This window comes from Octodon degus, unplaced genomic scaffold, assembly GCF_000260255.1.
Source record: "Octodon degus isolate 3935 unplaced genomic scaffold, OctDeg1.0 scaffold00005, whole genome shotgun sequence".
Lineage (NCBI taxonomy): Eukaryota > Metazoa > Chordata > Mammalia > Rodentia > Octodontidae > Octodon > Octodon degus.
The window spans coordinates 11737894-11752350 of NW_004524581.1; the positions used below are offsets into that span (position 1 = coordinate 11737894).

Genomic DNA, 14457 nt, shown 5'->3' on the forward strand with positions numbered 1-14457 from the left:
GTCTTAAAAGTTATAAAACAAAGAGGAATGAAGTGCAGTGGTGCATGCTTGTAACACTTAGAGTCCCATCACTGAGGCAGGAGGACTGCTCCAAGTTTGAGGCCAGCCTGGACTACATTGTGAGTTCAAGGCCAGCCTAAACTACATAGGGAGACCCTAGCTCAAACAAACAAACAAATAAACAAACAAACCCACAACTCAGGAGCTCATTTTGTTATTTTGATAACTAATAACCTCTAATTCTGTTTATTTATTTGGTACTGGGGATTGAACTCAGGACCTTGCACTTGCCAGGCAGGAGCTTAATCTGCTGAGCTATCTCCTCAGCACCGACTTCAACTTTTAAACTGTTGGATTTGCACATACTATATTGTCAAATCCTGTGTTATAACATGGAACAATATAACCCAAGCTACTCTTGAGAACTGACCTGGTAATGCCTTTTCCCCAACCTCCATATAATTCCTCCTCAGTTCTACAAAGATCAGAAGAAGTATTATTTTAAGCACTGTTATTTTAAACAAATGCTATTTTAAAAAATTAGATGGATCAATAAAATGAAATAAAAGGCATCAGATTTGAAAGGAAGCAGTAAAGTGATTTCTTTTTATTTTTTTGCAGTCCTGCATATTGAGGCCAGGGTGCATGCTAGGTGAATGCTCTAGAACTGAGCTACATAGGTAGCCCTTTTTTTTAAAAAAAAGTTTTTCTTTTTTTTTGTATTTTAGGGAAGGCTCTAAAGGGTGTCCTGGGTCTCACTACTAGATCAGACTTGTAGTGATCTGTCTATTTACAGCCTCCCAAGAGCTGGGATTAGAGTTACACGACACCATGCTCAGATTCAATTATCATCTCAGTGCACCCTGCGGGGGGGCTTGCATGGCAGGCCCGGGGATGGAACCTCCAGCCCCTGTGCCTGCTTGCAGGTGCTTTAATCCAGTGAGCTATTTGGCCAGCCCTAAAAATCTGTTTTTTGAGAAAGGGTCTTGCTAATTTACCCAGGCTGGCCTTGAGCTTGCAATCCCACCTTAGCCTCTCAGTTAGATGGGTTCCAGGCATACAGCATACAGCACCATGCCTGGCTAAGTGACTTCTATTTGCAGATGAGATAATCTTGTATTTTTTCCAGCTTTAATGAGGTATAACTGACAAAATGTATATATTTAAGGTGTACAACATGATGTTTAAATATGTACACATTATGAAATGATTACCACAGTCAAGCTAATTAATATTTATATCACTTCACATGGTTATTGTTTTGTATATGTGTGTGGTAAAGAACACATTAGATCTTAATACATTTCTTTTTTTTTTTTTTTTCTTTTCTTATTTGATACAGGGTCTCACTACACAGTCCAGACTTGTAGTGCTCCTCCTGTCTCAGCCTCCATAGAACTAGGATTACAGGTGTGCACCACCATGCCTGGCTCTGTGTGAGGCTGGCATGGAGGGCAGTACCAAGGATTGAACTTGGGTCCTTGTGCTTGCCAGGCAGGTGCTTAGACCCCTGAGCTCTCTCCCTAAACCCTCTTAGTAAATTTCTGTATTACTAATCATAGTCATCATGTAGTACACACTTGAAATAACTGAAACTATGTATCTTTTGACCAATTCCTCCCCATCTGCCCCAGTTTTCCTGCCCCTAGAAATCACCATTCTACTTGACTTTTTAGGTTTCACATATAAGATTTTTTTTTTTTTTTGGAACAAGGGATTGAACTCAGGCCCTTCCGCTTGCCAGGGAAGCACTTATTCCACTGAGCCATCTCCCCGGCCCCCACATATAAGATCTTATATGAGAAAATCTTAAGGAATCCACTAAAAAAGACTGAATAAGCAAGACTGTGTTTATAAAGGTCAGTCAGCGCTTTGGAGATATTTAAGAATGTACATTGCAATGGTGAAATGAAGACATTTTCAAATAAACCAAAAATGAAGAGAATGTATTGCTAACAGATCTGTGAAAAAAAAAAAAAAAAGATGGTTGTGGTGGTGCATACCTGTAATCCCAGCACTCAGGAGGCTGAGGCAGGGGATTTCTTTAAGTTTGAGCCCAGCCTGGGCTACAGAGTGAGTTCAAGGCCAGCCTGCTGCATAGTGAAACTCTGTCTCTAAAAGCTAGCTTGCTGCTGCCTACGCCTCCACCTCCGCCTCCTCCTCCTAACTTTTTTTAAAAATTTTTTTATTAATACAGTCCACTTTGTTTTTTGAGACAGTCTCTCACTGAGACTGGCCTTAAATTCACTATGCAGCCTAGGGTGGCCTCCAACTTGCAGCAATCCTCTTGCCTCAGCTTCCTGAGTGCTGGGATTGCAGGTGTGCAACCCTGTCTCAAACAGACCAAAAACCAAACAAACAAACAAAATAAATGAACAAAGGAAGGAAGACTTTCAGACTTTATTTAGACCATATGAAAGTTGGATAGTTAGAAATAAACGAGAAGTACTCACAGTAGTTAATATAGGTAAGCATAAAAGACTTTTTCTCTTAATTTCTTGCGTAACTGTTAGGGCAAAAATCCTAACATGGTAAAGGCTACAGTGTATATAAATAAAATATAAATGACAACTATAGCATACAAAATGAGCTGATGCTAAACATAACTGTAAAATTGCAAGATTCTTACATTTCACTTGCAGTGGCACAATCACATAAATACAAATAAGCAGGTGCTTTAATCCGCTGAGCTATCTGGCCTGCCCTCACAATCAATATTAACTCTAAGCAAGCCATAAAAAGTTAATTTTATTTCTAGGGAAATTACTAAAATATTAAAAACAGTATGCCCAGGAGTGATACATTTTAAAGACAGGCTGAACATAAACAAATTTTTCCAAACTTATACCAGGCAAATACTGGCACAGAAAGGTAATTATATTAATATTCCCAAAACAGATTTCACCAGGTGTATTACACAAAGGGAGCCAAATCAGGAGAGCATTATAATCGCAAGTATGCATGTACCTAACACCAGAGGTAAAAATTAATAAAGACAGATATCATTTAAGGGGGAAAAACAGAAAAGTCCATACATTTTACTTGGAGATCTTAATATTATTCTTCCACTGATAATAACAACCCAACAAAAAAGTCACTGAAGATATCTGCCTAACATTTATTAGTTTGATGGAAGATAGTATACAGACACTGAAGATATCTGGAAACAATATCAATCACTTGACCTAACCGGACATTTTTATAGCATTAGAATACACATTGTTTTCAAATACAAGTAAGCTGACTATACACTCAGCCATAAAAAAGTCTCAGTGAAGTTTTTCTGGGCACAGGGTCTCACTATGTAGTTCAGGGTGTCTTGAACTCGCCATGTTAACTCCAGCTGGCCTGTAACTCACTGCAGTCTTCTGTCTCAGCCTCCCAAGTGCCGGAAGTACAGGTGTATGCCACCACACCCAGCTTAATTAACTTTGTTTATATTTATTTATTTATTTATTTATTTTATTTTGTGTGGGTGGCCAGCTCAGCCCACCAGGGGGCGGGGCTGACTGGCATGTGGTGCTGGGGGATTGAACCGCGGTCCCTGTGCCTTGCTTAGCTTAGCTTGTTCTAAGTAGGTGCTTTAGACCACTGAGCCATCTCACCAGCCCCTTAATTAACTTTGAAGAAATGAGATTTTACAGAATGTGTTCTCTGGCAATGGAATTAAATTAGAAAAAAACAAACAAACAAAAAACAGAAACTGGGTATGACATATGACCTGCAACCCCAGCTCCCTGGAAAGCTGAAGCAAGAGGATCACAAGTTTGAGACCAAACTGGGAAACTGAGTGAGACTGTCCTAAAGTAAAATAAAAGGCTGGGTACATAGCTTACTGGTACAGTACTTGTTTAACACGCACAAGACTTTAGGTTGAATCCCCAGCACTTCCAAACAACAGCAGCAGCAGTAGCAGTAGCAACAACAACCTGAAATAAGACCCCACCAAGAATATATCTAGAAAAAAATAAAATATTTGAAAGTTAACATTCTCCTACATAATCTAGAAATCCACAAGAGAAATCAGGAGGAAAATCAGAAAATACTTTAAGCAGGATGAAAATACACCTCAATTTGTGGGATGTAGATAAAGCAGAGGAAAATTTATAGTTTCAAAAGTTTATCTTAGAAAAGCCAGGATCGGTGCTGGTGAGATGGCTCAGTGGTCTAAAGCACCTACTTAGAACAAGTTTAGCAAAGCACAGGGACTGCGTTTCAATCCCCAGCACCACATGCCAGCCAGCCCCGCCCCCTGGTGGGCGGAGCTGGCCACACACACACACACACACACACACAAAAAAAAAAAAAAAAAAAAAAAAAAAAAAAAGAAAAAGAAAAGCCAGGATCCTGTCCCATTTTAAAAAGCTAGCAGAGAAATGCAAAGTAATATATACTGAAAATAAGTAGAAGGTAAATAACAAAGATATGAACAGAAATCAAGAGATAACAGATCATAGAGAAAACTGAAAAGAGTAATAAAATTGCCAACCCCCAAGACAGACTAAAATAAAAAATGAGAGATATAATTTATCAATGGTAGGAGTAAAAAAAATGAGACTTCAGTTCTACAAAGAAAGGGATAATAATGAAATATTATGAAAAACCTAATGTCAATAAATTCAGTAACAGATGAAATGAGCAAATTGCTTAGAAATATAACTTGAAAAATTCATACAAAACACAAACTCTGAATATCTATACATTTATTAAAGAAATTAAATTATCAAACTTTCCACAAAGAAAACTGCAGGCCCATCTAATTTCATTACTGAATTCTATCAAATAATTCAGGAAGAGATAAAGGTAATCATACACAAGGTCTTCTTGAACAAAGAGAAAAATTTCCTAGGTCATTTTATGAGATCTGTGTACTCTGATAAAAAAACTGAAAGACATTACAACAAAAGAAAATTATAGACCAACGTCCCTCAATATATAACAAAACATTAGTAAATCAAATCAAGCTTTTGTCAAAAGCCTAACACACCAGATGAAGTTGATGCTGAGGTTATCTCAGGGCTATAAGGAATAATTATTGTAATTTACCATATTAAATGAGTAAAGGTAAAAAGCTATGTATTTCTCTCTCTCTCTCTCTCATAAAAAGCCCTTTGCAAATTCATAAAACACTTTCCATAATCTAACAATGGGCATCTATGAAAAATCTAATCTTCAACCTGCTGCTGTGATGGGGAATGCTTCTCCCCGAAGATGAGGAAGAAGCCAAGGGTGGCTCCTCTTACTACTTCTACTCCATACTGTCCTAGTGCAATAAGGCAAGAAAAAAATCATGAAAAAAGATGAAACTGTTTTAAGCTAACACAACAGTTTACATTTCAGAAAACCTTAAGGAATCCAAAAAAATGACTAGACTAACTTAGCAAGATTGTGGCATACAAGATCAATTTATACAACAATTACACTTTAGTAGCAAATAAGTGGAAATGAAAAAAATTCTATTTATAGTAACATTAAAATTCAAAGTATTTAGGCATAAAGTAAAAAAAAATGTGTAAAACTTGTATGCTTCAGAGTACAAAACAAAAGGTGAAAGAAATTGTAAACATAAAAATATAAAGAAATATAGGCTTGTGAATTGGGATGCTCAGTATTACTAAGAGGTCAATTCTCCCCAAATTGATAGATATAGGCAATGTTGTTTTAATCACTATCCCATCTCTCCCTCTGTTTTTCTTTCGTTCCAGGTCCTGGGGACTGAAGCCAGGGCCTTCACTATGCTAGGCAAGTGCTCTACCACTGAGCTACATCCCCAGCTCTAGATATCCATACATTTTATGAACAAAATAATCATCATCTCTTGGATCCAGAAATTCCACTCATAGGTATTTATGTAAAAGATGTAAAAATACATATCCTCAAAAACTTGCACAAGAACATTCAAAGCAGCTTTTTTGAAGATGGACATTAACTGGAAATAGCCAGTATCCATAGAAGAATGGGTAAACTGGATAGTCATTGGATGGATTATTACTGGGCGCCCAAGGAATTAAATTACTGATATGCAAAGTGACATAGGTGGATCTCAAAAACACATGGAAAAAAACCTTAGAAATGTGTACATTGTATGAAGTTCTAGAACAAGAATAACTAACCTCTGGTGGGAGAGTATACAGATTAGTGGCTTGTCTCTCTGTCAGTAGGGGCAGTAACTGACTGGAAAAATGCAAGAGGCATCTTTATTTTATTTATTTAGTTTTTTGCGGAACTGGGGAAAAAAAACTCAGGCCCTTGCGCTTGCCAGGGAAGTGCTTATTCCACTGAGCCATCTCCCCGGCCCTGCAAGAGGCATCTTTAAACAAATTTCAAACTTTAGGTAATCTCCACACTGAAGTATTTAGGAGTGAAGTACACTCATGTCAGCAATGTACTTTGAATGCACTGAAATACAAGAGGATCCAGGAATGGTGAAGAAAGCCTGTAACCCTGGCACTGTGGTAGGTTGAGGCAGGATTATAAATTGGATCCCGGTTTGGATAACTTAGCAACTTAGTCAGATCTTGTCTCAGAATTATTTCTTATAAAGAATAAAAATTGGCTGGGGATGTAGCTCATTGTGAAAGTCTTGGGCTCAAGACTTAGTACTGCACAAAGGAAAGATAAAAACCAAATGAAAAATCCAAGGACTGAAGAATAGCCAGACAAAGCTATGCACAGATATATGGTTTTTTTTTTTAAATTTTTTTCAGTGCTGGGCCTGAACATGGGGCAGTTGGACGCACCAGGCAAATGCTCCATCACTGAGCTACACTCTCAGCCACTGATAGTCCTTTGTTTTGTCCTTTTGAGACAGGGTTTCACTATGCAGTTCAGGCTGCCCTTCAATTCACTTTGTAAGTTCACTCCTAGGTATTTATGTAAAAGAAGTGAAAATATATATCCTCAAAAAACTTGCAGTAATATTCCTGCCTCAACCTCCTGAGTTCTGGGATTACAGTTGTATACCAGCACGCCTGGTGAGCCATTGATATTATTTAAAAAATTATTTCAACTGTTCTGAATGTTTGAAATAAAATATTGAGGAAAAAAGCTGTGTTTTCATCCTCCTCTCTCATATTACCTGTATAAATTGTAATTGAATTTATATGAAGTTGACAGGAGATCCTATTATTAGAGTCATGATGGTATTTTTTTAAAACTTTACTATAAGAAATAAATGAAATCATTCCTTCTCATCAAATGCATAAAATTCACTTGCAGAATGACTTTACTTCTTATTATCTATGCCCTGGCTCTGGCTTACATGAGTGAAATGTGCAGTTTCATGCACTGAGCCTCTGCTTAGATGTCTGTTTCCAAAACCAAACATTTAAAGATGCGCATTGCCCTGATTACAGCCCTTAGCATAATGAAACCTATTTGCTGAGCTTGGCAGCTCAAGGTGAAGTGCAAGGTTCATATAATGCAACAAATAAATCAAAACACAGTGCCAAGGATAATACACATTTACTGTTAAGGAGAAGCAGTACTTAACAAATTAAGAGACTCAATGTTTAAATCTTCAAGAAAAAAAACTTCTGGGTTTAATTACCTTTATCAAGAGATGCCCCAGCCATATGGTAAAAGCTCAATGCAGTGTCCACATCATTAATATTCTTCAGAAAAGTAAAGAAGTTCTCCACCTCCTGAAATGTCAGACCCTGAAAGAGGAGAAACAGAAAGGTAAGGTGAACCTGCAGCAAATTAGCTCAAAATGCTGAAAATTCTGCAATTGAGATTCAGTGGACAAGCCAGGTGTGGTACATATTTATAATCCCAGGACTTAAGGCCAAATCAAGAGGATCATGAATTCAAGCTTGATTATATATTGATGTGAGTTCAAGGCCAGCCTGGACTACATAGCTGGACCTTTTCTCCAAAAACATCAAAATAAAAAACAACAACAACTCCCAAACAAAAACCCTAAAATCTGTACAGAGACTGAATAAAATGATCAATGTCAAAATCTAAGAGTTTCATCTGAGAAAAACTGGCTAATTGCTTTCCCCTCACATGTAAAAATCTGATAGACAGTGGTCTGCAATAATGGCTGGGTATCTTTTAAGGATTTTTTTTTTTTTTTTTAATGTGTTTGGTACATATTCTTACTCTGCGGCTCAGACTCATAGTGATCCTCCTGTTTTCAGCCTCCCCAGCGCTGGCATTACAAGCATGAGTCACCACGCCTGGTCTCAGAGCCCAGCTCAGCATGCCCAGGGGGCGGGGCTGGCACAGCATGTGGTGCCAGAAATCAAACCCTGGTCCCTGTGCTTGCCTAAGCAGGTGTTTAGTCTGCTGAGCTATTTGGCCTGCCCATGGCCGGGTATCTTTCATGAAAATATTTTGGACTGTTTTCCAATTAGTCACATTATTATGTCACTTCTAAGTGCTATAACCACTTGTTATTCATCTTCAGAAGTAATATCAGAATGGGGACTGTCATTTGAATAGTCTGCTCACAGGCCAGTTACACTTTTGAAGCTTAAGCCAACTAAAGAATCACCAAGGAAGGGTTTCAGCATTTAGCACAACCCAAGCACCAGGCAGGCTGTTCATTATCTTAGTTTAAAAACTATTAACAAATAATTTTACTCTTAACTTTAAAAGATGAAATTCTGTAAATAAAGAAATTATTTGCAAAAGGTATCCAAAGATTTGCTTGTCTGCATTCTATTTCCTTTGGTCGCTCAAAGGAAGTGTTCACATGAGTTGGGGCAGCAGGGAGTTCCTCTGCAGAGAGGAAGAGTTGTCCTGTTTGCTGTCCTCCACTTCTCCCACATCATGCTGCGAGGGAAGTGAAAAGTTCCTAAGGAGTGAAAACACTGCAGAGTGGCCTGGACACTTTCATGATGCCTCAGATCCTAATGGACTGCAGATGTTGATAAGTTTCACTTTAGTGCACTGCTGCTTCTCTTTTGATTTTCATTTCCCCAAACTACAAAGCCTGGGAACCCACGTTAGGATCACAGCGATGAGGAAACTTCAGTACAGACAAGTCCACAGTTTTTTGTTGGTATGCTCCAAAGTGGGTCAACTGTACTGTCTCATTTCACCAAACAGAAAGCTAAAATACAGTTTGTATGATTGTGTCATATAACTTTGTGTAATTTTTTTCCCTTGAGAATTGTAGAACTTAAAATCCCTTTTTACTATGAATATCATGACCATAGAGAAAGGTGCAAAAGTATGAACACACATAACTCAACAAAATGAAATGAAAAGCAGTAGAATCTCCAATCAGGTTAATGAAATTCACTGTGCAGCCGAGACTCATCCACATGGCTGACACTGACAAAGGTTCTACAATCTGAGGTACAGGATCTCAGGATAAATCCTGAGGGGATTTTACTGACCTTATCAGACCCAAAAGCTACAACTCTTGTTGCATAGGTCCTGCTTTACCTTGGTCTTAACCATCCAGTAGAAAAGTATGAAGATGAAATATAGGAAGTAAAGCCATGCTGTTATGCTGAGCTGTGGGGGACTCAGATCAACAATTTCTGACATTGCCAGTTAAACAGAAGACCCAATGCTATTATGGGCTACTGGACTCTTTTAGAATATTTTGCTGAGTTTACACACCTATAATATTCAAATAACAGAACTTAACAAAAAAAGGGGATACAGATGAATGTCCATTTTGTATCTGTGTATTCAAAGTGGTTAGGATAGATATATAGTTACATTCTCTTAATGAATGGAATGATTTGTTCTAATGATGTTTGTAAATAGGATCTCAAGGCCACATCTTGTATAGCAATTAACCACTAAGAAGAATGTATGCAGTGTGTTAATTATTGAAACTGTCCTAGCGATTTGATTTGAAACTGTCTCATTGCTATTTGTTTATCAATAAAATTATGAAAAAAAAATTCACTATGCAGTCCAGACTGGCCTTGAACTTGTGGTGATTCTCCTGCCTCAACCTTCTAAGTGGAATTACAGGCATGCACCACCACCTGGAAAATTTGTCTTTCCTTTTTTGTTTTTTTTTTTTTGGTGGTACTGGGGATTGAACTCAGGATCCTGCACTTGCCAGGCAGGCACTTATTCTACTGAGTTATCTCCCTGGCTGTCTTTACTTTGGAAAAAGCATTGTTTTGACATTTCTAAAATGCCCAAATGAAGCAGCTATGCAATAGTTATCTGATTCTTGGGCCTTGTTCCAAAGCAATAAAAATGTTGCTGTTAAAATGACAAAAAAGAGTCCAATACCAATGGCCTAGAAGCATTGGTTTTACAATCCCACTGCTTATGGACAGATATACCGAGATCACTTTACTTTCCCCTCCATCAAATGACGTGTAAGGTGAAAGCAATGCAAATGTCTGTCAGTGGATGAAATGACAAAGAAATGTGACACACACATAACACACAGGACACAATTCAGCTTTTGAAAGGAAACATATTTTGATACAAATTACAACAATGGATGAACCTTGACATTACACAGATGAAAGAAGCCAGCCACAAAAGTACAGAAACCAAAACAATATGGCTGCAGTTTTAGAGGGAGCACATTCATAAAGACAAGAAGTAGAATGGAGCTGGGCATGGTGGTGCACACCTGTAATTACAGCACTCAAGAGGCTGAGGCAGGAGGGTTGTCTTTGAGTTTGAGGCCAGCCTGGGTTATATAGCAAAACTCTGTCTTAAAAACAAACAAACAAACAAACAAACAAACAAACAGTAGAATAGGGCCTGGGGAGACAGGGAATGGGAATTTTGTTTAGGGGTTAAGGAGTTTCAGGTGGGAAGACAAACAGAGTTCTGGGGATGAATGGTGGTGATGGATTTCCAACAATGTGAATATACATGCCACTGAATTGTACACTTAAATAGTTAAAGTGATAAATTTTATTATATATAATAAACTTTTATTATATATATATTTTAACACATATACAATACGTGCTAAAGATTTTTTTAAACTTTTCTTATTAAAGTATGGACTGCTATAGAGGATGGGAAGATGGGAGACTGAATTATTAAAAGGATTTTTGAGGTCTTTTGGCTAACAAAATCTCTAAAGCAGAAAGGCCAAATTAGAGGGATTACTTCACACTCTAGTGTTGGCTAGTTAATGTTTTGTGAAACATCAAATACTAAAGTTCAAGACCAGAATGCTTATGCTGGAACAATTTGAGGACACAGAACAATCTGAACTGAGTGGTTATTCATTTAATGATTTAGAAAAACAGTAGGATACAAATCACATTATGTCACAATTAAATCTAAATGTAAAACACTTTGCCTTTATTACACAGTTATAATAAAAATAACTACTGAGCACTTACTAACTACTCATCACTATGCCAAGAACAGTGAGAAGAATAAAACTGCATTGGACATGGGCCTTGATTTTTATGGAGCTTATAATTTGGATAGGCCTCCTGAAAGAAAAGATGCCAGTCACAAAATTATTTCTTAGTACCCATTTTAGTAAAAAATTCAGAGGGATATGAGAATAAAGCTAAAGTAAGATTATAACATTGCTTATTGCAAGTTGAATACAAACCAGAAGATTATAGCTTATGTATAAACTATTGGCAGCTGTTTTGAGCTGCAGATGTAGCAGTCAAAAGGAAATAATATTCTTATCTTAGATTTGGAATCAAAGGGATTTTCTGGACCTACCATGGGGAGGAAGAAAATGGAAGTCATCTTCCGAGACAAACTAGTTACCTTTTCTACCTTTGGAAAGAGAGGCTTATATAAAACGGGGCTCCAAGTGACTCACAAAAGAAGTTGACAGTAGAGACGTCTTTGTTTTGTATAAAAATGAATTTAACATTAGTAGGTTATTAAGCAAGCTAATACTTTTTCAGAATTAAAATCAGGCAACAGAACTTTTATAAGAAAAAGAAAGAAAAACTTCATGACCTTTTACTTTTTTTCCCCTTTTTGCTGTTGGGGATGCTAAACACACATCTGTCTCTGAGCTATACACTTAGCCCCCAGAGTTTTTTTGTTTTTGTTTTTCCTAGTGCTGGGGATTCAACAACCCAGGGTCTTGTGCATACCATGCAAGTGTTGTACAACTGAGCTATACCTAAAGCCCTTTATAATCTTGAATGAAGCATGGACTCTTAAATAACACATCAAAAGCATAACCTATAAAGGAAAGAGATTGATAAAACTAGATTTCACCAAAATTTAAAAATCTAATGCTTTAAAACACTGGGAAGAGGGGACAGGGAGATGGCTCAGTAGAATAAGTGCTTCCCTGGCAAGCACAAGGGCCTGAGTTCAATCCCGGATTCTGGAAAAAAAAAAAAAAAAAGTACTTTTTTGGGCTCGGGAGATGGCTCAGTGGACTAAGTGCTTCCCTAGAAAACACAAGCGCCTGAGTTCAATCCCCGGTTCTGAAAAAAAACAAAAACAAAAACAAAAACAAAAAACCTGAGAAGCTGGCATGGTGGTGCATGCCTGCAATCCCAGTTCTCAAGCGGCTGAGTCAGAAGGATTGTCATGAATTTGGCTACACAGTCAGGTGAAAGTCAGGCTGAACTGTGTAGTGAGACCCAATACAATACAATGCAGAGAAAATACACAAGGTGGGAGAAAAATCTTTGAAAAATTACTTGCTTGGAAAAGGACTTATGAGAATTATATAAAGAAGTCTTATAACTTAGTAAGAAGACCAAGAATGATTGAAAATATTTGGGCCTGAAGCTACAGTGCTTGCCTAGTATTAGAAAAACCATTTGAAGCCAGGTGTGGCAGTGCATGCCTGTGATCCCAACACTCTGGGAAGCTGAGGTAGGAGGATCACATGTCTAAGCTCAGCCTAAGCAACTTAGTGATGTAGTGGGACTGTCTCAAAATTAATATTATAAAGGCTTGGGGATGTAGTTCAGTGCCCTAGGTTCAATCCTCAGTGCCTCTCCCCCAGTTGATTACACAGTTTGTCAAACAAGAGAAATGAATAGCCGATAAGTGCTTGAAATGATGCTCACTGTCATAGGTCATTAGGAAATGCAAGTTAAAACCCCAAAGATAGCTGAGTTCAATCCCTGGTTCCGCTAAAAAAACAAACGAACAAACAAAAAAAATGATAGACCACTACACACTTACTACAATGACTGTCATAAAAAAAAAAAAAAATAAATAAATAAATAGAAGGATCAGTCAGCTTCCTCTTCCTATGAATGGCCGGAGGTGATCTGTGAAAATGGTTTGCTACTCTCTCGACCCAGAAAACTCAACAAAGTCATGCAAATTAAGAGGCTCAAATCTTCCCGTTCACTTTAAGAACATGCGTGAAACTGCCCAGGCCATCAAGGATGTGCATATGCAAAAGGCCACCAAGTATCTGAAGGGTGTCACATTAAAGAAGCAATGTTTGTCATTCCAGCATTACAATGGTGGAGTTGGTTGGCATGCCCAGACCAAACAGTGGGACTGGACACAAGGCCAGTGGCCTAAACAGAGCGCTGAATTTTTGCTGCACATGCTTAAAAAATGCAGAGTAATGCTGAACTTAAAGGTTTAAATGTAGTTTCAGTGGTTAGTTAACATATCCAGGTGAATAAAGCACCCAAGACGTACCACTGCACTTATAGAGCTCATGGCCAGATTACCCATACAATGTGAGCTCCCCTGCCTAACTGAGATGGTCCTTAATGAAAAGGAACAAATTGTTCCTAAACTGGAGGAGGAAGTTACACAGAAGAAAAATATATCCCAGGAGAAACTCAGGAAACAAAAATTTATGTACAGGAATATTTTAAGCATAAAATAAGTAGAAATAAAATTTTTAAAAAAAATCAGTCAATAATGATTTTGCTGAGAATATGGCTCAGCAGCACAGCACCTGCCTGGTAAGTGCAAGGTCCTGAGTTCAATTCCTGATACCAAAAACAAAAGAAAACAAAAACAAAACAAAACAAAAAAATGATTTTGGTGGGATGTTTAAAAAAATGGGAATTATCATACAACTCATGTGGAAAAGTAAAACAGAACACTCATTTTGGGAAACAGTTTCGCAGTTTCTTAAAAAGTTAAACACTGGGCTGAGGATGCAGCTCAGCAGTAGAATGCTTTCCTTAGCATGCATTATGGGTTTGATCCCTCTCATCACCAAAGGAAAAAAAGTTAAACATAAATATAGCATATGACCTAGCTACTCCTAGAAATCTCAAGAGAAAAGAAAATACAAGCCCATATAAAGATCTGTTTATAAATGTTTGTATCAGCATTATTTATAACAGCATCCAAATAAAAACAATTCAAGTGTTTATTATCTGGTGAATGGATAAACAAAATGTTATATATTCAAACAATGGAATACTAATTACTATGTACCAATGAAATGCAATAAACTATTAATATAAGCATCTGAATAGATAAACCTTAAGAACTTCCTTATGCTGAGTAAAAGAAGCCAGACCCCTCCCTATATCCCAGCTGTTCTTTCCTTGGGGAGAAAGAAGAAAAGAAGGAAGGGATATGTATATA

At 37.6% G+C, this 14457-nt stretch overlaps 1 protein-coding gene across 2 annotated transcripts in view; it reads right to left on the reverse strand.

Moving 5' to 3' along the window:
* Positions 1 to 14457, reverse strand: part of Micu1 (mitochondrial calcium uptake 1) — a 246445-nt gene that overhangs the window by 23294 nt on the left and 208694 nt on the right. For both annotated transcript variants that reach the window (XM_004623988.2, XM_004623990.2), the window contains one exon: positions 7550 to 7658. In XM_004623988.2, the coding sequence (XP_004624045.1) occupies positions 7550 to 7658 (109 nt within the window). The remainder of the gene's footprint in view (positions 1 to 7549; positions 7659 to 14457) is intronic.